The 24,925-nt window shown below is 37.9% G+C and overlaps 1 protein-coding gene across 3 annotated transcripts in view; it reads right to left on the bottom strand.

The window, feature by feature from the left end:
• Nucleotides 1–2,997: 2,997 nt before the first annotated feature.
• Nucleotides 2,998–24,925, bottom strand: part of PKIA (cAMP-dependent protein kinase inhibitor alpha) — a 48,473-nt gene continuing 26,545 nt past the window's right edge. For all 3 annotated transcript variants that reach the window (XM_051610759.1, XM_051610758.1, XM_051610757.1), the window contains exons 2-3: nucleotides 10,230–10,407; nucleotides 2,998–5,558 (exon numbers count right to left, since the gene is read on the bottom strand). In XM_051610759.1, the coding sequence (XP_051466719.1) occupies nucleotides 5,479–5,558; nucleotides 10,230–10,380 (231 nt within the window). In that variant the 5' untranslated portion in view covers nucleotides 10,381–10,407 and the 3' untranslated portion in view covers nucleotides 2,998–5,478. The remainder of the gene's footprint in view (nucleotides 5,559–10,229; nucleotides 10,408–24,925) is intronic.

The raw sequence follows: 24,925 nt of genomic DNA, 5'->3' as shown, positions 1-24,925 counted from the left end.
CTCATCCCTTTGTATATTAACAACTGATTAATTTTTCAAGATCGGGTGTTTGTTTTCCAGAAGGTAGATTTAAGCTTTACCTGATTAACCATTTATGAAATAGTTTTATTATTTAAAAAATACAAACAGTTATCATCTGCCCTGTGAGCGCAAGAGCGTAGTGTGGATTTTCTGCAAACGTTTTCATCTCAAGACATTCTGGGAGTACCCAAGTGGATCTGCCTTGATCAAGTCTGTATCAGGCAATCACCCATTACACTGCAGTCAGCTGATCAGTATGGATCAGCACCAAAGCACATATTAATAGCAAATAGGATTGAAAATACATACTGATTGCTAAGTTGCTAAAAGCTTAGTTAAGAACTCATAAGTAAATTAATCACTAGCATTACTCTTTTTATAAAAAACGCTTGGTTTCAGGGTACTGCAGCAGAAAGTGCAGCCTGAAAATATTGAGAAATCATTTGTATATGGATGTCATGAGTTAATAAATCTGTTCTGTTCTTCATCCTAAAACATCACCAGCTCCAAGCCATAATGTAAGAATCTATGCAAAAGGGTAGAGTGTGAAGTCCTGCTGCTTTCAAAAGATGGGCATGCTTCTGGCACACTGTATTTGTTTTTAGCTTTACTCTCTCAAGATTTGTTCATGTTTTGCCAAGTCACCATTAGATTTATTAGTCACATACAACAATAGGAGCCGAGTCAGTACCCTGATATCCTATTTGTCCATACAACTGTTTGACCATTATTTTATGTCAGAGAGTTACTGGCCATACATGACATTAATAAAATATTAGTGGAAATGTACCAAGCATCCATACTGACCATCTCTGTCCTTTTCTTGCATTCAGTATAGTATGCCTGATCATGACAGAAAAAAGCAGGAAATAATAAGAGTTCAGCCTGAGCCTGCAGAGAACAGTGAGAAGGTTCCTGATACTACCTTGATTTCTATAATTTTCCTAGCTGTTAAGTTTCTGCTTTTCAGAAAGTATTCTGTATTCTAAGTTATCAAATAAATCTTTCTTTCATTAGAACTTGGTGATTCTCATTTGTCTCAAGGTTAAGGGCCACAGATCTGTGCATGCTTCTCTTCTACAGCACTGCTGAAAACCTGAAGTTGGTTCTGAGGTCAAAATATCACCTAAATTGAATAATTTTTCTCCTTTTTAGCTACAACCAACACATCCTGACTGTCCATCATATAATGGAGGAAACTATTTTCTGCATTGGGCTCCACCTGTCTTCTTACTATTAAGAAAAGATACCCTCCTTATATTGCTGGCCTATCTTGTTGAACCCACACTTCCAGGCTCTATTGCTTCTCTCATGCAGAGAACTTTGAAGCGGATTCCCCTTTGTGCGTTGACCAAAAAGATGAAGAGAAACAACCTTTCCACTACAATACTTTAGTCAGCTCAATATAAAGAGAATCCAATACACCACTCCATTATCCATGTATTTCTAGGGTATTATTTTACACGAGGGAAGTGTAGGACAGAAAATAAAGCAGCCAGGTAGAGAGGCAGAGAGAAACAAAGAAACACAGCAGCTTAACATAGAAATACTGCTGAGGTAAGGCAAAGTTTATCAAATTCACATATCAAATTACATCACAGTTACATTACTGTGCTCAGTTTCAACTGCAGCTCTCAGTCTTTCCTTTGTAAAAAAATAATAATTGATGTTTTTGAAACATAAAATGCAAACATTAAGCCTATCTGGATTTCTTCACTGTTTAGCTGAGGAAAGCATTCGTACTGTAGAAGTTCCAGCTTAACCACTTAAGTAGTTGTTCCCTTCTTCTGCACACCAGATAATTTCATTGTCCATTTGCATGAGATTTAACTCCTCAGGACCTGTCATTCATACCAGGATGCACTTTTTCCCTATTCCAAGATTGTGAAAAAAACATGACAAATGAAACAGCAGGGACAAGCAGCAGGTATATTGACTTTTTCATATTTACTTAATTGTTGTATGGAAGGTCATGGTGAACATTTGGTTTAAAATGATAGTTCCATGAAATAATGGTATGTGCATCCCTGCTATCTTTTAATAGGAGCTTTTTCAAGCAGTTGGAAAACATTAATGAAAATAAGCAGAATAAAGAAACACTAGTATCTCTGTCCAATTCGAGTTCTGGAATCTTGGAGTTTCAAGTGAACTTTGACTCTAAAGAATCTAAATCCTGCAAGTGATTGCGAACACAGTCATAGACTTGCTCATCAGCAACAAGAATGTGGGTAGAGAGACTATTTTTTGAAGCAATGGGGCTGGCAGGGTGAAGGAACCACTAAAAACATACAACCACAGAGACAATAAAAAAACCCCAAACCCCACCACCACCACTAAAAAAACCAACACCAACACAAAACTTAACAAGTATTTTATTAAGCCGATAGTCCAGACCTAACTTTGTTGCTTTTATCTAGCTTTTGATTTTTTTTTTCCTAAGATAATCCTGGATTAAATGAACTTTTGAACATTTTACCTACAATGAGAACAATAAAATATAAAGAAGATACTGGAATAGATGCCGGAATGGCAGGTTTGCTGGAAAAAAATAACTAGCAAAGGGAAAAGATAACCCAGTTAAAGTTCAATTCTGCCACTGTTGTCCCTGTCATATGATACAGTCAGGCAGAAATAAAGATGTGGCTATACTTAAACCAGCTCTTCTGTAATTGCTTGGGCAATAATGGTACTCTAGATACAGTGCTGTGATTTGGCACAGAGTAACCATATGCTAACATAAAGTGAGGTCTGCTTATAGATGCTACAGAAATACCCTAAATAAAGAGAGCAAACAGAGTTAAAGGGATAAAGCAAGCACTCAAACACTTTCAGGGGACAAGGAAAATCAACAGTCCTTTACTCTATTGAAGCTAACAATGCTATTTTCCATCACTAAGAGATGTGTTTGAAAAATCAGCAAAGGCCTCTATAATTGTTTTGAAAACAAGAGAAGAAATAGAAGAAACAGGTACAAAATAGAGAAGAAAGGCCAAAATTAATTTTATTTCACAACACAGAAGAATTAAAAAGGAAAGTGTATTGAAATAAAGGAAAGCATTGAAGGAAAATAAGGAAATCCAACTCTTCAGTGTACTGTAATTACTTATTCCACTGTTGCCTTTTTCCATGACATTTTATTGATGATGTTTCACGGATCATCAATAAAGTAACATTATAAAAAGCCCTAGATTTTTATTTCCTTCTGGTGTTTGTGCTAGATTGACAGTAACTAGACCATGTTAAAGGGGAAACAGTTCAGTTTGAAGACTTGATGCAAGAGCAAGGGGGGAAAACAATTAAAAGAAGATAAATAATAATGTGTTAACTTTGAAAGGAACACCAAGTGAAACAAACAAATAAATAATTAGTTTAAGGATAATAGTGTTTTCAAATAGTATTTAAAAGCAAATGGACTACTTCTGTTACCAAGAAGATTGGGCATTTGACAGCAAATAAGACAGCGAGGCATTCAGCTTCCAAACAATAAAAGGTGACAGTTAATATCACACTAATTAGCCACAGGCATACTGCTGGCTTTTTTTTTTTTTTTTTTTTATTAACACTAATAAATGAGCTCATAATACTGATCAGAAGTGGGGTTTTTTTCTCCCCATATCTCACAAAAGAACTTCTGGTGACAAGTACTATGATACATATGGTAGAAACACCCAACTCTGGCCACAGAGATGTTTTCTTAACTGATGATTAATATATTCAGGAAGCAATCACACTATTTATTAGTAAAAGTTTACAAACATTAAAAAGTGCATAACATTTGAAACCAACAACAACACAAAAATATATATTATATATATATACTATATATAAAGAAAGTGACATCACCTCCAGTTAATAAAAGAAAACAAATCTGACTTTGTGATTGATGCTTACGTGATTGCCATGGTTTACTACTCAGTTACTACTCACCTTACTCATACAGAGGATGCTCCATTTTGCAGTATTGAGCTTCATGTATGGCCTTGTCTATTAGGGTGGGATGGGGGAAGGAAATCAGTCAGCATAGCTACTGCAGAACAGGTAATTAATTTGAGGATATTTTAAGTAACATTTTAAGTGATCCACAGGATGGACAACCTATCCTGGTATTTCAGTGAATGTCCAGTTTGGACTGTTGTTTTGAAACAGATGAAATGAGAAAAATCCAGTCTTTTGGGTGCTAGATGCCAAGTGTCTCACTTCCCTCTCCATATCCTAGCCAAAAGGCTGCTATACCAGCTTCTAGCACTTCGCTGTACCTGGTGTAACAGAGTACTGAGTGTGCAAACCCAACAGACTGATCAACTGAGGCAAAGGCAAGGAATAGAATAAAATAGTCTCCCTGACTGGATCCAGCCCAAGATCCAGTAGTTGGTCTATCCCGCAATCTAAAACTCATTTCAGAATACATAATTGGCAATAACCTATGCCAGTTATTATCCTGTGTAAACAGGGCCCATCTTTAACAATGTGAACCAGGAAAATCTCTAGCACCACGGAATTTTTTTAAATTTTAACCTATATAAGGTTATAAATGTATTCTTAAAACTACCATAATAATAAAATACTTGGACTAACATTTAAAACAAAATATGTCAGAGAAAGGTTAAGAAATTGGGAGTAAAATTAGAAAAATGGGGAAGAAGAACATAGAAGATTAAATTTGCGTCTCTGATATGCAACTAACTACAGGCAAGTGGCAAAACTGTACCAAGGACACAAAAAACACTGAACTATTCACATTAACAAATCATTTTGAAGGCTCATCTAGTAACAAATTAGAGTGTTGCTGAGTAATTTAGGTTTAGGCATGATCAATTTAGCAGTTGACTTTTTAAATCTATCATGTGCACATCACCACATTATGCAAAAAAACAGCCCTTTCAAAACGCGTGGTAGAAAAATTCACAGTAACAGAAATATTCTTCATAAGCAGTTGAGAAGGGGCAGTGTGGAGCATTTAAGTTGTACGATACAAAAAACATTGTAAATAACAGCTGTAAAACAGACTCAAAGTTCTAAAAACAGTGCTTTCTTTACAGTTCTTTTAATGGGTGAACACTTTGGCCAGAGAATTTTAAACTCTGAGGATCACACAAGCCTTTGCCTAAGATACACAATTAGATCCTCTAACATTTCAAAGGCCATTTGCTACAAGATTTACCTGTTCTACCTTCTAGAAGTGTTCCCATCAAGGAGTCATTATGAAGGGATCCATCTGATGACACTATCCCAAAAAATCAATACATGTTCAACCATTGCTAATGACAGAGGTAGAGAGAAATCTGTCTTCTGCCACAGCTTGTACCCCCATTTTTAGCATTGTGTTGAGCGGGTTCCAGCAGTGAAGACACATGCACTTTCTTTTCCACCAGCTTGCTCATGGAAACAAATTTGTTCCAGCATGCGCTTGTAGCCTGAAAACATCCAGCAGCTGCTCCAGTCGGTCAAAGTCGGATGTCAGCTTTCTTGCTTTGCTGCCTCCCCTTGGGCCTCTCCCGTTTGCTCGCTTGGATTTCGTTGTGCATCTCCTTCTCCTTCTATAACACACAAAGAAAAGTCAACTGTTCCATCCTAATGCAAAGAGGTCTTGCTCCCAGAACCCCAACTGATCATCCACTGGTCTCAAAAACAGAACAAGAAGAAACTGAAATTGAAATCTTGCATTAAATATGAAACCTTATACTACAAAGCCATACTTCACATCTTAAGAGACACCTTCTAAAACAAATTCCTATCTGCAACCGCCACTATCATTTTGAGTACAGACCTAAAGTAGCTAGAAATGCAGAATTTAACAAAAAAAAGCAGGGTTTTTTTGACAATTTATTCACTACGATACTATAATAATATTAGACCAAAAAACCTCATTACACCAAGTCTGAGCAGAGTTTAATATAAAGAGATGCAGCTTCAAATAAAAGCAATAGTTTGTTAAAGCTGTATTCATTCTTTGCATACATTTTCAGTACCATGCCCCAGGGCTTTCAGTCCAGCTGTCTCACTGCAAATCACAGAACGATCTGAGGAATAGAAAACATCTTACAGTGGCACAGTGAGCAGACAGCTTATAAAGCCTGTTGAAAGCAGGCTAAGTGCATCGAGAATGGTCTAGTAGTATCCATATGCAAAGTATTGTATTTCACCTAACAACTGAAGTCCTAGTAGGTTCAGACAGCTCAAAGCTAAGTGCAAGTAAGACAGAAGACCCTGAACACCGGACTCATTTCCTATAGGCACATAATGTTAGGAGAAGAATAATTTTAAGGTGTAAGTTGTCTCTTGTATCTTGCAAGACTTCTGAGTAATTTGTACTGAACTGGCTTGACACAGTAATTAGGAGAAAAAAATTCCATGGACAAAGCTGTAAAGAGGTTTAAGTAGAGGTAGTAGTGTCTCTTTAATGTATAAATTTTTAGAATAAAGGTGGGATTCTCAATTAATTTATTTATTGTTTCCCCATTTAAAATCACACTGTACATCTGCAGGTTTATTTCTGTTCATGGAAATAAGCACCATAAACACCTTCTCTTTTCTATACAGAAAAAACCTTACATTGCTAATAGAAAAAAGTTCTTCGCATTGCAAAGAGCATTGCAAAAAGCTCAGGCGTGATAGCTGTGTTTTGTGTGCACACTGAGTATTTAGGCAGCAAAACACCTCTGAGGGTATTGGTTATCATCAAATTGAACCTGATGAAAAGCTGCATGGAAGGTTGATTAACCCATTAAACACTGAGGTTTGTGAGGTTTGCTCTATTCGTTATGAGTTGAGTAAAATAAAAAATTGTTTTTCAAGGCACTTGCTCAGAAAACTCTTTCTTTCTTGGTTTTATTTCCCACGTTATAAAAAATTCCATCAGGATGGATCTACATGCAGTTATTTCCAATTGGACAGAAATCCTTTTTACCCAAGTCGTCCAAACACCTTCTAAAAAGCCTCCTACTTTTGGTCTGATAATGCAGAAGTCCAGATGAATGGAATCTGATTTTTCAATTCCTTTTTTGTCTGCTCCATACTCTATCCATTTTAAGTATTAGGAAGCCTTTAATATCCCTTATACTGTCTGATTGAGTCAAGCTTTCCTGAAATAATTCAAGACCAGGTTATTTAGTTATGAATACCTGTGAGATGAACTACAGTTTCCAGTTTCTTGGAATTGCATTGGTTCCCTTGAGAGAGAGTTGAAAACGTGAGCTACCTGCTGATTACATACTGAAGACTCTCTTGCTTTCTGTCTGATAATTTCTGTTGCAGTGTTCTACTTATCAGAGGTACACACTGTTGCTTTTACTAAATTTAGATACAATGTGTTGCCAAAGAGTATTTGAAACCTGTATTTTGAAAGTCGGGTAAACACATCAGTTCCATAACCATTAGCAGGTTGTTACCTAATTATAGACAAAGAACACTGGAACAGTTGTTAGAAGGGAGAGTATTATACAGTAAATATATGTATTATATATAATTATGCAGTAAACTCTTGATTATCAGTCACTGGCTCATCAATGAGAGGACTAATCAGCACTTCAGGTATTAATAGTGTGGTCTTTGAACAAGGCCTCACTGCCCAGTACTGTTCAAAGCTGTTCCTGCTATTCACAGGAAATGTATCTGCAGGCTTTTCAAAGCGAACATACTAAATATGCTTGGGTAGCTTAATTTACATATGTTTTATAACAATCCCTTTTTAAAATTTTTTTAATCAGCATTTATTCTGCCATTACTCTATGCAGTTGAAAGCAAATGTACTTGAACTTTTCCAAGAAAATGCATATTGCTTTAATAAGAACAAAAGAAAAAAAAAAAAGAAAACTTGATATCTACATTGGTATAATTAGGTAGTACTTAGCATACATTTTTTGACATGCATCTTGAAAGAAGAAAGATATAACCACCAAATGTGTGTTTTCCTCTTAATCCTGTCAGGTGTGATGCTCAATGCCTCTGCCTTAGGAACATCTGAGCTGCAGCAAACCTGCAAGAGCATGGTGTAGAAGTTCTGGGGCAGTTTTTCTGTGCTGGAGCATGCCCACAGAAGGGCAACAAAGCTGGTGAAGGGTGTAGAGCACAACTCTTACAAGGAGCAGCTGAGGGAACTGAGGCTGTTTAGACTGGAGAAAAGGAGGTTGGAACATTATCAGTCTCTACAACTACCTGAAAGGAGGCTGTAGCACGGTGGGGGTCTGTCTCTTTTCCCAAGTAACAAGTTATGGAAAAAGAGGAAATGGCCTCAAGTTTGCCAGGGGAGGTTTAAATTGGGTATTAGGAAAAATTTCTCCCCTGAAAGGGTTGTCAAGCATAGGTACAGGTTAGCCAACAGTGGTTGAGTCACCATCCCTGGAGGTATCTAAAAGACATGTAGATGTGGTACTTAGGGACATGGCTTAGCAGTGTTATGTTAATGGTTGAGCTCCATGATCTCAAAGATCTTTTCCAACCAAAACGATTCTGTTCTATTCTACAATTCCACATATGCATCCCACAAGCACTAGTATATTCTGAACTGGAATTTGGAATGCAAAGTATTTTTTAGCCTCTCTTCTGTATGGAAAGACATGATGGGATAATTCACAAGTACCTGTATGAATTATAGTATAATGCATTTTCCAGCATTTGTGGTTTGGAGGCTTTAATCTGGCACCTAAGTTAACTACTAATGCAAAATTCAAATATATTTTAAATGTATCTCATTCAAACCACATAACCTCCTGAAGAAACATGCAGGAATTTTTGTATCTACTACATAAGGTAATTTTATTAGCAACTGTGTACACTTCTGCAATGATGAAGTTACCCAAGCTTCAAAAGAGGTCTCCAAGAAAAACCAAACTACAGAGCTAACTGCATGTACACAATGCATACCAACATATATTACAGGCAAAAAGTCACATTCTTTCTACAGCCCACAAAAAAACACAGTTCTGGCTTAAATTACTTCAACAGATTAACTTAAAAATAGGGATTGTTTCCTTTCTTCTACATGGACAAGATCAAAGACAATGTTGATACGTGTAAATTTGAGACTTAAGAAAATTATAGCAATAAGGAAGGTTGGCATTATGCATTTCAAATGCCACCTACTTTGTATTTTTCAACACTTTACACATATTCACACATTACAATAAATAGACACGCCTACGCACGTACTAATAAAGCTTTTCTTTTAAAGTAGAATTAAAAATAAAGGCCTTGCCCAGCTAGAATTGCATGCACCTAGAAGCTATAGGCTCCAAACTGACAACTGCAGAAGGGACTTAGGACGTACATTAGTCTGAAAGCCAAAAAGAATCCCCCTCTCCAAATAGCCTTACAACCACCCAAACCTCATGCTGCCCACATCTGACTGTCCAGTGATGTGACTGTCTCTCAGAACTCTTGTTGTTTTCTCTGAGAAAAGTATGTGCACAAACAGGGCAGACCTCTTTCCTAAAATGTGAAAAGGGCTTTCGGATATCTCTAAGATCCATTCATTAACCTCCACCCACATAACATGAAAATAATTAAACAGGTATATTTCTGTTTTTAGTTAATGTGAGGAGGCTCTTCACTATACGCTGTCCCTCCTTTTTTTTCAACTGAAGGTGCACAACTAGCTTAAATTTTTTTACAATATTGGAGGTGAAGTAAATTTTAGGATTGCATTAGTGCTAATGACCTTAAAAGGAGGACAAAGTACCAGCAGCAGGGGAAGAGAGACCAGTTACCCAGAAACAAAGATCCAAGTAAAACAAAACAAAACAAAACAATACATTGCTGTTGCCCTGTCCTCTTCCAGCTAAAAACAAAGTAAATCTCCACAATCACCGTTTCAAGCAGACACATGGCTTCTTCTACAGGCTTCAAGCTAAAAAGCTTCCATTAAAAGATATTATGAAGAGTTAGATTTTACTAAATACTTCCATATTTTCTTCCTTGTATTTGATTTTCCATAAAATTTATCCTGAGAGGGACCTGCCACTAGGCATTCACTGCAGAATGACCTTTCTTTTTTCAGTAATACATTGTACTTGCAAATAATCACCCTTCTTGTTTATGAAATCTGGGCTTCTTATTGCAGGCAACCCCTACTGATCTTTCATTATCAGAAAAAAAAATATCACTGCTGCTGAGGGACATGGGAATAATGCATGCATGTAAATTTAGTTTTGAGTACTACTATTTTTATTTTACTTTTAAATAAATATAATAAAAGACCAAAATGTACTCACCTGATTTGTTTATGTCAAGCTCTGATAACTTTAAGGATAGTTCACTAGAGTTCCCACCTGGAGAGGATACAAGTATGTCATGTAACGCATTTCTTCTACCTGTTCTTCCTGAAGCAATAAAGTCTGCATATGTAGATTCCACATCAGTCATTGCTAACAAGTATCCACATAGCAGTACCTGGATGGGAGAAAAAAACAAACACTTAGAACACCAGAAAAACACATGACATTATGGAACAGGAATAGAAAAAATTGAGTGACCTCACAGTGGAGTAGATTGACTATACAGTAAGAAGCAAAAGGTTATGCCTCAGTCTCAAAATTTAGAGAAATTGGAGAAGAAACAGTAGAAAGCAAAAAAATCTGTGCGGGTTTTATGCAATCTGTATTCAACAGTATCTTAAACAACTTCATTTTCCATACTTCATAAAGTGCTAGTGAGTACTTTATAAAAGCAATGACCTCAGCAACATAATTTCTTTAGAGAGCTGTCTCTTCTTTTAATATTAGCTGGGAAGTAGGAGGTAGGTAGGGGGTGGAAGAAAGTTCTTTTCTGCACAAAATGCAGAGCATAAGGAGTAAGAAAGTACAAATTGATAATGCTTTTGCATGCAGAACACCGTGCTCATACACAGGCACAGATATGTTCTGTGTATTTTCCTTTCTGTTAGTATGATTGGTTTTGGCATTGTATATAGATCCTGTCAGACTCAACAAATTTATTTTGGTGTGGTAGCTGAACCAAAGTGAAGGCATAATACAAAGTCACTGTAATGAGTGGAGACATGTGAACAGAGCAAGCTGAAGATCCAAACAATAATGCAGAGATTAGAAAGTTATGCTCTGTAAGCAAGCTATAAACTCATAACTTTCATTTCAAAACAAATTATTTCTCATGTTCTTATGGAAAACTGTGATGATGTGAAATAACGTAAGACCTGCCAAAGATACAAGCAAAGTCTTCTTTCTTACAGAGCTGTAACCAGAGCTCAAGGAGGGGGGTGGAAAAAGCACCTTCTCTTGCTGATCATTCTGCTTTTACTGTAGTTCCACTTGTACTCTCAAAGGCTTTTTGCAAAAAGCTAGGCTACTGTGCTTCAAAAGTAGCTTCCCTCATGTTCTGTGTTTGGATGTAGCAGAGGATTCAGGGAAGCATTCTACCAGAGCAGTACTCCAAAGAGAAGAACCACTAAACAAAAACAGTACTCCCAAGCTGCATGCTTCCTTATTACCAGTATTTCTACAGTTTTGCATATTGCAGAGAAAGGACACAGCCATAAGTACAACATTGCTTAAGCTATTATAACTTAAGTAGCTGAAGCTTCACATTTACAGAGTGTACAAATCTTTTTAATCAGTTCTTACTGCTGTTTCTGGACACTGAAGGAACCTCTGAAGTCATCACAAACAGTAACGGCAGGAAAAGCCTCAGCTTTCTCTCTTTAACTAAAACCCCCTCATTTTTATAAACACTTTTAATTTAAAAAATAGATATATGAAAGACAACAGCCAACCCTTCACCCCCCTAAACTCTGAATAACTTCATAAATCCTGTCCATCCTTCATCTTCATTCTAGTCCTCACCTCCCCAACTTCAGTCAGCTGTATGAGGGTGTATATATATATATATGATGTGTTTGAGAAGCCAAGAAAAGGGTTCTACACCATATTATATTTAGTCTAAATATAACTATATCAAGTATCATTACAAGACGGACTGACTTAAAAAGAAGTTCATTGCTATCGAGCTTTGGTGTTCCATGCCAAATGCTGAATGGCTCATAGGATAATTTTACTCCTAAGAACAACCACTATGAAACAGGAAACTGCTTTTAAAAAACCCTAAACAGCACCAACAAAAAACCCTAAACAACCAAAAAAAACACCCCACAAAACCTAACAACAAGCACCTAGCATTGACTGAAAGCCTGCATGACACACATAACATAGTGCAGTGCCTCTCAATCAACAAATACTTTGATGAGCATGAGAGCATGTGCATTTCTTCCCATTAAGTGCCCTCTTATTGAAACATTTTAAGAATATTGAAAGAAATTCGAGGTCTATCACTTGTTCCTTGCCCTATGTACAGACATCTCAATACCAAATAGATCAACTATCATAGAACCATAGAACGGTTTGAGTCAGAAGAGACCTTAAAGATGGCAGGGACACCTCCCACTAGATCAGGTTGCTCAGGGCCCTATCCAACCTGGTCTTGGATACATCCAGGGATGGGACTTCCACAACTTCCCCAGGCAACCTGTTCCAGTGTCTCACTACCCTCACACTAAAGAATTTCCTCCTAATCTCTATCCTAAATCTCCCCTCAGTTTTGATCCATTACCCCTTGTCCTCTCACTACAAGCCCTTGTAAAAAGTCCTTCCCCAGCTTTCCTGTAGGCCCCCTTCAGGTACTGGAAGGCCACTATAAGGTCTCCTTGGAACCTTCTCTTCTCCAGGCTGAACAGCTCCAATTCTCTCAGCCTGTTTTCATAGGAGTGGTGCTCCAGCCCTCAGATCATCTTTGTGACCCTTCTCCGGACTTTCTCCATGAGCTCCACGTCCTTCTTATGTTGGGGGCTATGTAGTAATGAAGCACATAACTTGCAAAGGTGAATAGTAACAGTGAGGACAGTTGTGATAATGTAAGAAAACAGCACAAGTTTTCACTTATCCGACCTATTCACTGAAGAATATAACCCAACAAGATCAGAAGGTATTTTAAGTGAAAGTTACATGAATTATATTTGTTCATGCCTGTTATTGCAACTGGGCTGTAGAAAAGGAAGTGCAAAACTTGAAAGTTATCAATGTGCAGGCTTGGATTTTGTTATTCGTGTGACACCAGCCTGAAGTCATCAGAGCTATAACTCCCACCAAGACATTAATTTCATTTGAGCATAGAAAAAAAACGTAACAAAACAACAGAGAGAACTACTACTACTACTACTACTTGCTACTTTGGAAGCTGCATATCAGTGCATCAGAAACAGAATACGCAGAGAAGGCTAACTAGGACTGAGGTGGAACAAACTACATGGCTGTAAGGGTGGCAAAACAAAGCAGTGCTGTATTCCACGAGCAATTCCCTGGACTGTACAAACTGCATTGCACAGAGTACTCTTCTGTAAAATTATATTCTTCACTAAATATCCCACAAAACATGGAAAGCACTGAGGGAAAGTTTAGTTTATTATATTAGTTTATACTCAAGCTTAGTTTATTTTAGCTATGAAACAAGCTATTAAGCCATAGGAAAATGCTCTTGTGGATAAGTTTGTTTTAAAAGTTTGTTTTCTATAGGCTCAAATGGCATTACTAATAACATTTTGATCAAAAAAGAATGTTACCAAACATACAATTATTAACTCTTCCAAGTTTTCCTGTCTGCATCTTCTCCTAAATGTCAAACACCATTCTGTTTTGTATTGGCATTATCTTTAGACATTACTGCATAAATATGGAACTCCAATGACATCACCCAAGAGTTCCCCTTCCAATGAATGGCTGAATGCCCAGCAGTCTGTAATTATTTACTGAACCAGTGATTAAGGAATTACCATTCACTCCAAACCCCCCTTTTTTTCCCCCTTCAATCTCTGTGGAAAGAGTGGAATTTGCTACTAATTCTGGGAAACATAATTTTAATTTCCTAACTAATTGCATTTGCAGATATTCCTGCATCAAATCTTGCATTTGCAGTCCTACTAGTTCCAGCCATTTAAGTGTTTTTTTTTTTTTTAAAGTTGCAAAAACAGTCCTCTGCTACATGCTACTGAGCTGAAACAAGAAGGCTGCAAACCTTACTGCTTCTGCCAACTGAACCAGCAAACTAAAGAAAGCAGTTCTATGAGCAGAAGGACCAATGAAACCTGCTGTCACAGGATTGGATTCCTTGTTCAGTGATAAGATACTATCCCATCTGAAGTCTCCCACAGCTGTGCTTTGTCTTTGTTCCCATGTAGAGCCACTTTGCCTGATAATGGGTTACAGTTTGCAATACAGCCCTGGGGTGGCATCTTTGCTTTCCTCAGCTTCATAAAATTACTAGTTGTGGGGGTATCTTAGACTTCTGTCTCTTTCACCTCACAACTTCTTTCTCCCAAAGTTGTGTTGAAAATTAGCTAAAATGACTTAAGAATTATGGAGGGTGAGGAGGGCAAATAGGCATAGTTGCTTTCTTGAATTTTAGCCAGTTTAACAAGACATCTCTGTATTAACAACAAATATTCTGGATAACATATACTGCTACACCTGCAAAAGGCATATATTCTAAACAAATGAAGTAATTTTATGGGTAAGCATCATAGGGAATAGAGTTAGTATCCAGAGAATGCAGGAGAAGAAAACAAGGATGGCAAGAATGTTATAAATTAATAGGTACAGAAATAATCAGTATTCGTGTTTTCAGAAAGTTCCCAAAATAGCCCTTGATCTCCACAATCCAACTTCTGTGTTAAAATTTCTATTTTCATGCTATATATAGAAAATCATACCCCACAAGTTTCTGAAGGTAACTGTCAGATTGCTACAACTGTTCTTCTATGTACTTTGTTTTTACTGAAAGAACTTTTAAAAACCTAAACATTCAGTGATGGCTTCCCAAATGAAATCTGAACTTGACTGCATTCCATAATCATTCAGTGAAAGCAAGTGTTACACAGTGCCATTGCTCTCAAGAGTTTGGAAATGCAAGTACAGAAATCATGTGGCATACCAATATGAATTAAAAATTAGTGTCAGCACAGTTTATGGGCTAGAAGTACCCAGAGTTATTGAATTTAGCCTGTTAAAAGAACTAGCTATGTACAAGAACCCCAAAGGCATTTAAAATGCCTTCACTAATTGGTATTTATCATAATTTTAAAAGGAAGACAGAATAACAACAGCACTTTACACATGACTTGTCTATGGGATTTGGCATACGTTGTTGTTGGCTACCATAGGAGAGCTGCCATTTCCTTGGCAAACTTGCAGTGTAAGAGGTATGATCCTTCAACCTTTACTCCCCCTCTTCTCCATATATGCTTAATGATAGCATTGAATAAGGGATTTTCAAATAAAACTCTCTCAGGCTTTGGCTGCTAAACATTGTATCATGCTCAGCTCATTATTTAAATATAATTATCTATATTCAGCTTTCATAAGGGAACAAAAAAATAAAAAGAGAACTTGTCATTTAATAGCATGTCTGTTTGAGAGAAGGTGTGTAATTATGCTTTTAAAATAAATTTTGGTTCCAAATCTAGCCTTAGCTTAGAGACAGGACTCCTTCCAGTGAGGAGATTGCTCTATTCCATAGCAACCTATACCTAGATTCCCGCCTCATGCATGGTCTGCTACAATGAAAACAGAAATAGAGAAAAAAACTAACCAAAACATTGAAAACAGAAATAGAGGAAAAAATTAACCAAAATATAGTTTGGTTTAACAGTTATAACTTATTTAAACTGTTGTGCTATACAATAGTATTGCTTTTGCACAGTGACTTCTGCAGTGACTGCCTTCTAGAAAATCGTAACGTAAATGTTGGTCATTTACCTTTATGACAGCATATTTTTACTGTGAACAGAGTTTAAGTTTTATTCATAGTACTAATAAAATCTTAATGGAAATCGGTGGGCAATTCAACAGGTTAAACAATTAAACAGAACAAATAAAAGAACCACCTGATACTATTTTTTTAACTAGAAAAAAACAATTACAAAGTTGTTTTAAATCTGTATTAAAAAGCACCATGAAGTTAGGTAACCCTCAGCTCATAACCTATATGAAGAGATCATTCACTAAGACATTTCATAGGTTTTCTTTCTCCATTATCTAAGTTATGCTTTATCTAACAAGATCTACAGAACTAAAAGCCAAATAGTTAAAATTCTTACCATGTTGCTGCTCAGGCAAATTTTGTGATGCCCATGACCATAAGGATTTGGTCTCTCATCTACCACTTAATTTCAGTTCATAAATGCAGTTTTATCTTCACTATACCATAAAAATTGGCAGTGAAATAACAGCAGCAAATAACACCCCCCCCAAACATAATAAATGAAGCAATACTAGAGAGACCTTGGTTCTTTGGAAAGATACAGTATGTAAGTTGTAATTCCCACAGACAAGTACTGAGGCTTTTTGGAATTAATTATAAAAAACAATAAATGTTTTGATATTTTGAAATTAACATCCTATGCAGGAAACAAATCACAACATTTAAATATCCAGATGAGTACTTTGTGTTAGGCAATGGAAGAGGGTGAGCCACCGTCTACCATGACTTGTCACTGCTCAGCCTTAAGAGAATACTAAATGGCAAATAACACGTTTGATAAAAGAGGCATCTATTGCTGTGTGACTTTTTTACTTGCAGTTGGTGAATGGACCTCTTGGCCTCTGAAAGGAAGAAGCGAGTTAAAGCATCACTTTGCAAGATGCTCTGATACTCTGTTTAGTTATTCAACTAAACCCACTGCTATAGCACCTCATAACAAAAAAGATGGATAAGGGCCTCAAGTAAGATGGAAGCTGTCAAGCTTCCCATGTGACACACATCTGACAGCCTTGCTGAGTATTTCCATGTCTATCTGAGCTTTGGGAAAGTTGATGTTATAGGGGTCTGGGAGGATGAGGCCAGGTATACAGCACTGCAGTTTGTTTAGAATGGTGTGGTGCTCTGAACCAGGGAACAGGGTTAAAACAATACTGAAAATTACAATGTTTTTATTCAAAAGGAATGGCTTCAGCCTTTCATAGAATCACAGAATGGCTAGGTTTGGAAGGGACCTTAAAGATCACCTACTTCCAACCCCCCTGCATGGGCAGGGATACCTCCCACTAGATCAGGTTGCTCAAGGCCCCATCCAACCTGGTCTTGAAGACCTCCAGAGAGGAGGCATCCACAGCCTCCCTGGGCAACCTGTTCCAGCATCTCACCACCCTCACAGGAAAGAACTTTTTCCATATGTCCAACCTGAATCTCCCCTCTTAAAGACTGAAACCATTGCCCCTTGTTCTCTCACTATACACACACTATTTCGTCCTCTGAATAAAGACTGTCCACTGGGGCCTCTGTATGGCAATCTAGCAGCACTCCCTTCAGAACAAGAGACAAGCCCACAGATGAGTATGAAGACACAAAATATTCTCCTCAAAAGGAAAGAGGGAGCTCTTCCTCAATGGCTTGATTACTGGAAAAGTCCAGCCTGTTAAGGATTCACAACAGACTGACAGCTTGGAAATAGTCTGCACAAAAAAGAAAATGCTTTCTGCAGAAATGTAAAGGGTATGTCTGCTTAGAATCATGACATTTAGTGGGAGAGAGGGAGGAAGTTGTGTGGGCTTTGCTCATGAAGCACCTCTGTATCTTCATAACCTTGCCCTTAAGTCAGCATTCCTGCTATAAGCAACTTATTTCAGACACTTATTTCAAAAAGTGCCAGCCTGCATAGCCAGTGCTTTAAAGGTATCAATCAACACAATTCTCATTAGAAAACATAGCTGAGTCGCTGATGTCTATTCTTCAGAGGACTTGTTATAAACACTACAGTGACTACTTCTGTAACAGACACATCTCCTATATTTACTGCTACATAAACCAGCATGCATAAGGCTTTATGGGGGGAAAAAAAGAGGACTGAACAGTCATGATCAATAGTCTGCAAGCATTTTGGGTCAAACTACTGTGAGCCACTGTAATAATAAAATCACAGGATGGTTTGAGTTGGAAGGGACCTTGAAGATCATCTACTTCCAAACCTCTGCTATGAGTAGGGACACCTCCTGTAGAGGGCTTTTTAGTGAGCAGTGGACATGTGAGCAATCCAGCCTTTATTGTAAACATCTGGGCCCCTGAGCAAGGACATTCCCATGGTTACCAACTGAGAAAGTGAGCAGCGAAGTAAACAACTTCCGGATGTGCCAAAGAAGGAAGTGAGGCAGAGAGTCATGACTGCCCATGCGCGTGCTAGGAACCAATCACTGCTTAGGTCATGGCAGGCTTTGTGAGAATTGACCAATGACAAGAGTGGTTTCGGACACGTGTACACAGCAAGGGGCTATATAAGAAAGGTTGGCACATAAAATAAACGGCATTCACCTGATCATATTGATTCCTGCGTGTCTGTCCATGATGACCTCCCGCAATCTCCCACTAGGATCAGGTTGCTCAAAGCCCCATGCAACCTGGCCTTGACAGTTCCACGGAGAGGGAATTTACAGCTCCTCTGGGCAATCTGTTCCAGTGTCTCATCACCCTCACAGTAAAGAATTTCATCCTAATATCCAATCTAAAACTACCCTCTTTCAGCTTGAAACCCTTCCCCCTCATCTTATCACGACGTGCCCTAGTAAAATTATGGGTTTAGCCAACTTTTAAATTAAGGTCTGATAGCAAAATAGTTCTGTGAATCACCTGCAGAACAGTATGAGCCTTCTAAACAATCAGTAGTACAAAGGCAAAAATGTGGAAGCCACTCAGGTAACAGGATATGTATTCAAACAGATTTTCACATTTTGGCAGCTTAATGCTATGGAAGGGGCTAAAATGAGAATAATTGGACTAAACTTAAATGCCTGTGTACACATAAATACGTATGTACCTATATGAGGTGATTAATCTGATCCATATTAAGGATTTATTGTATAATGAATGTAACTAGCACCTAAATGTGCTTATCTCTTCCTAGATACCTTCCTGAATAGAAAACAATCTAGAAGGTGAGCAGATCTTTATTATACATTCATCAAGTTATGTGACATTAATCCTGTTCTACGGACTCAGAAGATTCTAGTCCATTGAATTTTTAAATTCAGCATATATAAAATGCTTATCCACACAAGTTATCCTCTTGAATATATTCCCCCATCCTGCAGATACACATCATGCTAGATGTTACTTCAGTAGTACTAATGCTTTCAAGGTCAAAGCAAAAAAACCCCACCTAATTCTCATTTAAAAAAAAATCAAACAAGAAATGGCACACAGAAGAGTACACAGTGCTTTTATTGTGTAATTTTACAGTTAAATGGGAACCAGCTATTTTTTAATAGCTCCATGGTGCAAGGCAACTTCCATTCATTTATAAGTGCTGAAATGCTCAGCTGAACTATAGCTTTGAATGACTAAACATCCCTAAGTAATTTATTATAGTTGTGGTAATTCTTAACAGCCAACCATGAAACTAACAAGATTTATGATCTTAAGCTAGCTATAAGCCAAGAGACTTAGGCCATCTCTTCCATATATGCCCAATCTGATAAAATACATGGCTTTGTTATGCTAGGGTAAGAACTAATGTGAGATTGCTCTTCATCGTTTTAAAATGTCAGTAAAGATAATGGTTAGCAAGAAGGTATTAGCTAGCACTGCCGGGACTCATTTACACGTGTGCTGAGTTGGGGGATTATGATGAAGTACAAAACCACAATATGGGCCTGAAAAATCAGGTTTCAGGTGGGGAGATACCATCCAAAAAGTGTACTCCGCCTAGAGGTCAATATCAGAAAGATTAATAGCAGATGGAGATGGTGAAGAAGCAGTAATTGCACTAGAGAACACAGAGTTCAGTTAGTGAAACCAGTTAGGCCTGCAAAACCAGAAAGATTACTTCGACTGTGGTGGACCCCTCCAGCTGTTCTACCAAGAGGTACCTGGCGAGCTAACTTGACTCAAAGACTTCACACAGAGACACCAATTTCGCAGAATCACAGAATCATTCTGGTTGGAAAAGACATTTAAGATCATAACGTCCAATCATAACTTAACAACCATTACCCTAACTCCATTGGACATAAGTTCAATGATTAAACCACATTCCTAAGCACCACATGTACATGTCTCTTAAATACTTCCAGGGATGGCGAGTCAACCACCTCCCTGGGCAGTCTATGCCAGTGTTTAATTACCCTTTCCATGAAGATTTTTTTTTCTAATATCTAATCTAAACCTCCTGTGGCAGAGCTTGAGCACATTTCTCCTTGTCCTATTGCTTGTTTCTTGAGAGACCTACCCCTACCTCTGTATAACCTCCTTTCAGGTAGTTCTATAGAGCAATAAGGTCTCCCCTCAGTCTCCTTTTCTCCAGACCAAACAACCCCACTTCATTCAGACACTTCTCATAAGGCTTGCACTCTAGACCCTTACCAGCTTTGTCGCCCTTCTCTGGACTCGCTCCAGCACCTTGATGTCCTTCTTGTAGTGAGGAGCCCAAAACTGAACACAATACTTGAGGTGGGGCCTCACCAGTGCTGAGTATTTCCCTAGTCCTGCTGGCCACACTATTTCTGATACAAGCCAGGATACTGTTGGCCTTCTTGGCCACCTGGGCACGCTGCTGGCTCATATTCAGCTGGCTGTTGATCAACACCCCCAGGTCCCTTTCTTCTGGGCAGCTCTAAAGCCACTCTTCCCCAAGCCTGTAGTGTTGTATGGAGTTGTTGTGACTGAAGTGCAGGACCTGACACTTGGCCTTGGCACATCAATCCAGGCTGACCAGGTCCTTCTGCAGAGCTACTCTCAGCCAGATTAACACTCCCTCCTAACTTAGTACCATCTGCAAATTTACTGAGGGTACTTGATCCCCTTATACAGATCATTGATAAAGATATTAAACAGAACTGGCCCAAACAGTGAGCCCTGGGGAACACCACTTGTGAGCAGCTGCCATCTGGATTTAACTCAATTCACCACAACTCTTTGGGCCTGGCCATCCAGCCAGTTTTTTACCCACTGAAGTATACACCACTCTAAGCCATATTTGACCAGTTTCTCCAGGAGAATGCAGTAGGAAATGGTGCCAAAGGCCTTACTAAGGTTCAGGTAAATGACACCCACAGCCCTTCCCTCCTTCACTACGTGGGTCACCTTGGTTCATCAAGCAGGATCTGCCTTTTATGAACCCATGCTGACTGAGCCACATCACCTGGTTACAGCATCACAGTAACACTCTGGTTGGAAAAGACCTTCAAGATCATTGAGTTCAACCACTACCCCAACTCTGCCACCTTTCCCAGCACCAAAGTCAGACTGACAGGCCTATAGTTCCCTGGATCCTCCTTTCAGACCTTCTTGTAGATGGGGGTCACATTTGCCAATCTTGTCTACTGAGACCTCCCAGGTTACCCAGGATTGCTGGTAAATAATGGAAAGTGGCTTGACAAGCACTTTTTGACTTGAATTAAGGTTTCGGCTCTCTAAAAAGACATTGTATGAAGAGGTGGAGAGTGAAGCCTCGAACATCTTACAATGGATAAATAAACTGGTCAGGTGTCTAACAATACTTGATACTATTTCTTTTTATAGCATCCTTGTATTTACTAGTCACCAGAAAGACTGCTTTTAATACTGTGAAGCCTATTTAAAAAAAACAACACAAAAAAGCACTTTTCTCTTCCTGGAGTATTCCGTCTTAAATATTTTAATTTTCCATCCTTGGCACACAGAGTATTTTCACAGTTTACTGCTGGACCAAGATCTAACACAGTTATGGTGCATACTTTATTTCCAGGCAATACTCATATTGTTACAACACCTCTGAAATTGCAATGGATGAGGTTATCTTAGAAGACCTTTCTTCTTATCTCACTGCAAGAGATTTGGCTTAATAGAGTCACCATTTCTATTATACTGCTCCCATTCTCAAGTTAACTGAAATCTGTGTTTTGTGACATTCTGCATTCTGACAATCTGATTGATGTGTCTACAGCCTTTGCATCAGCAGTTTGTAGGCAACAAAAGCATTTCAAAGGGAAGTATGCAGTTAGAACAGCAAAAAGAAAATGTCTAGCTAAGAGTATCATGACAGCATTCAAAACTTGGCCTATACATTGTCCTGTGGGGGTGAAAGTATGCACCAGCACTTTCATAAGGTTTCTTCCAGACCTATTTGCTGGGATTCTTCAATGTTTCAGTACAATGTGTGGTCTAGCTATCAAGTATTCAAGATACCTATATGTTTCACAGTTTACTTATCTCTAACCTCTTCCTTAGTATTAAAGACAACTGTCCCCTTCCAGGACACTTTCCTCAAATCTTTAAGACATTATCAACTACAAGACAGATGAACATTTGTTGAATCACATATCTTTCAGCAGGTTCTGGTGCAATAGCTCTACTGTCTGCATGTGACTACCTTTTTTAAATCATGCAGTCATGACTCATCGTGGAAGTATGTGTTCCAGCATCCAGAACAGATGAGCTTGAGCTTACTACTGTTTATTCTTGGGCAGTGGCAAAAACAGTACTGGAAGGAAGGGATTTACCTTTTTTGATAGCAAGATCATCCACAACTGTATGTTACCAAATACCGAATATTAGTTCCTACATTTGCTTTTAATATAATGACTACCTCTTGCAAAAACAAAGCTACTGTAGTATAAAATCTGCTTCTGCTAAGATCTCACATTTCACATGCAAGTTTGGAGTTTGCCAACAATACACTCAATGACACCATACTTTTCAGATAAATACCACTGGGCCTGCCTAGAAACCCGGGAACAGTTTTTAATATAAATATTAGAACCTTTGTGCCAAAATACATTTATCAGTATTTCATCCATGGTATAGTTGGTCAATTTTTGGCTCATCAATAATAAATTAACTTATCTGAGTCAATTTTTTCCTGTGGCAGTAATTTAACATCTACTTCACACTTGAATTAGTTTTTCCAGCCAACAGACATTCTGCCTTTTGTTTAATTACTATCCAGAAGTTACAAAACCTCACAGAATATGGCTGACAACATTTCAGTTTTTTAAACTTAAAACCAGTTTAATTTATTGTACCTCACATGATAAATTCATATTTTATATTGCATGTCATTTTACTTCAGTCTCCCCTTAGCCTGAGCCTTACATTTTTCAAGGTTTCCATAATTTTTGCATTCTGTTCCCATGTGTACACTGTCTACTTTAGAGGCTAAGGACTGCCTGGGTCTGTTGCTATGCAACAGCATAGCCTACTTAGGGCTTCCTGAAATAATCTTCTGAAACGTGCTTTTTTTAGACTTGTTTCTAGCAGTAATACTTTACCCTTTCTCTCTAACAGACCACTGATATTATTACCACAGTATTAGGCAGTGGTCACCTGGGAAATTTTGGTAGCTGCCCAGGATGATAAAAAAATAGTATTATCGCTTGCAAAATTCAGGCCATACCTCTTGTGCTAGCACAGGAGGGTAAATATCTCACTATCTCACATATTGGTTTATGTTTGTCAGATGTTCTTCAGGTATATGAGAGCCATATATTTATACAGAAAAAACATAAACTTAATTATTGTATGTCTTACTCTATATCATTCAATAAGCCATCAGTCAGAAAAACAATAAACCCTCTTTGGATGAAGTCTATTTTAAATGTAATCAGCTCAACAGAAGGAATGTATATTCAAATGTTCCATGTTGTAATTCATTATAAAATAGGTTGATTTTGAAGCCCTTTAGGACAAGGTTCCAAATTTGTGAAATCACATTACAGATACCATTAACTGGGGATGCATTTGCTTTTTGATGAACCTTTGAGCAGTACTTGAGAAACTGTCCTGTGAAGCACTTAGCCTTTGCAGCCTCACACAGCATTTCTCTTGTTACAACCTTCTAGTGCTGCTGCTGCAAGGGTGGACCAAAGTGTTTTGTTTTCTTATTGCTGGCTTATTGGGAATCTTAAGTGAATTAATTTCCGTAACAATACGTAGAGCAATATAAACACAGAGCTCTTGTTAAAGCACCAATCAAGTCTATTCAGAATTGAGGTAGAGAGAAGAAGGATGTTTCCCAGATCCAGAGAAAATAAGAACAAGGCCCTTGCAGAGGCAAGTCCACCTGCAGTTTTTAAAGAAGGACGTGGAAGAGAGGAGCAATTTCATATTGCTTGAAAGAAACTAAGTCTTAAAGATTACTTTTTCTTAAAAAGAGTAGATTGTGGTAGGTGCAGGAACGGGCTTCTCAAAAAAACCCCAAAACAACACATGAGGCGGTGTAAAGGGGTGATTTTTCAAATCCATATGCATAGCCACATATATAAATAGAAGCCAAGCTATTCCAGAATATGATTCAGCAAGGTTTAGTGAGTGTGACTCTCCCAGAGTGATGCATTTCAAGTCTCTGTTCTTTAAAAGCACATAAAAAAGTACAGCTTGGGCTCAAGTTGGTATTAATACTGTTTGGAAAGCAGAGAGGTCAAGACCTGAAGAGCAGCAATCTGAAAATTATGCATGATCAGCTGGAGGAGAGAAAAGCATTAATCAGGAAATCTTTTATAATGGAAAAATCCTTTAGTATGTTTAGATTGCATGTTACACTTTGCAGTATTAATGGGCATTTAAAAGACAGGTAAAATAATTTCTATCATAGAAAGACAAAAAGAAAGCCCTAACATTTGCCAGTGGAGGAAGACAATAAGGTGGGCAACTTACAAGAGGAGGTGGCAGAAGCATATAAAGAAAGTAGAATTTTCTTGACATTCATAGAGCTAATTGATTCAGCCAGCTATAACAAATCACTCAATCACTTTAAGAGATGGCCTATTAAAAAGCAGACAGTAGACATTTTATATGCATGCCAAGAAAGTTATCCAACTGAACTAAGACATTTTCTGCAGTCTAAGTTCTTAATTCTAGCTTGCAACTCTTTCACAGCAGTTGCTGAGTACTAAGAGATGTTTAAAGAGCCTAAGAAGAATCTGAACACAAAGTTCTTTCTACA

The sequence above is a fragment of the Apus apus genome, chromosome 2 (genome assembly GCF_020740795.1).
Source record: "Apus apus isolate bApuApu2 chromosome 2, bApuApu2.pri.cur, whole genome shotgun sequence".
NCBI classification, from domain to species: Eukaryota; Metazoa; Chordata; class Aves; order Apodiformes; family Apodidae; genus Apus; species Apus apus.
The sequence above is the reverse complement of the archived record's forward strand: the minus strand, read 5'-3'. Positions and strand labels throughout refer to the sequence as shown.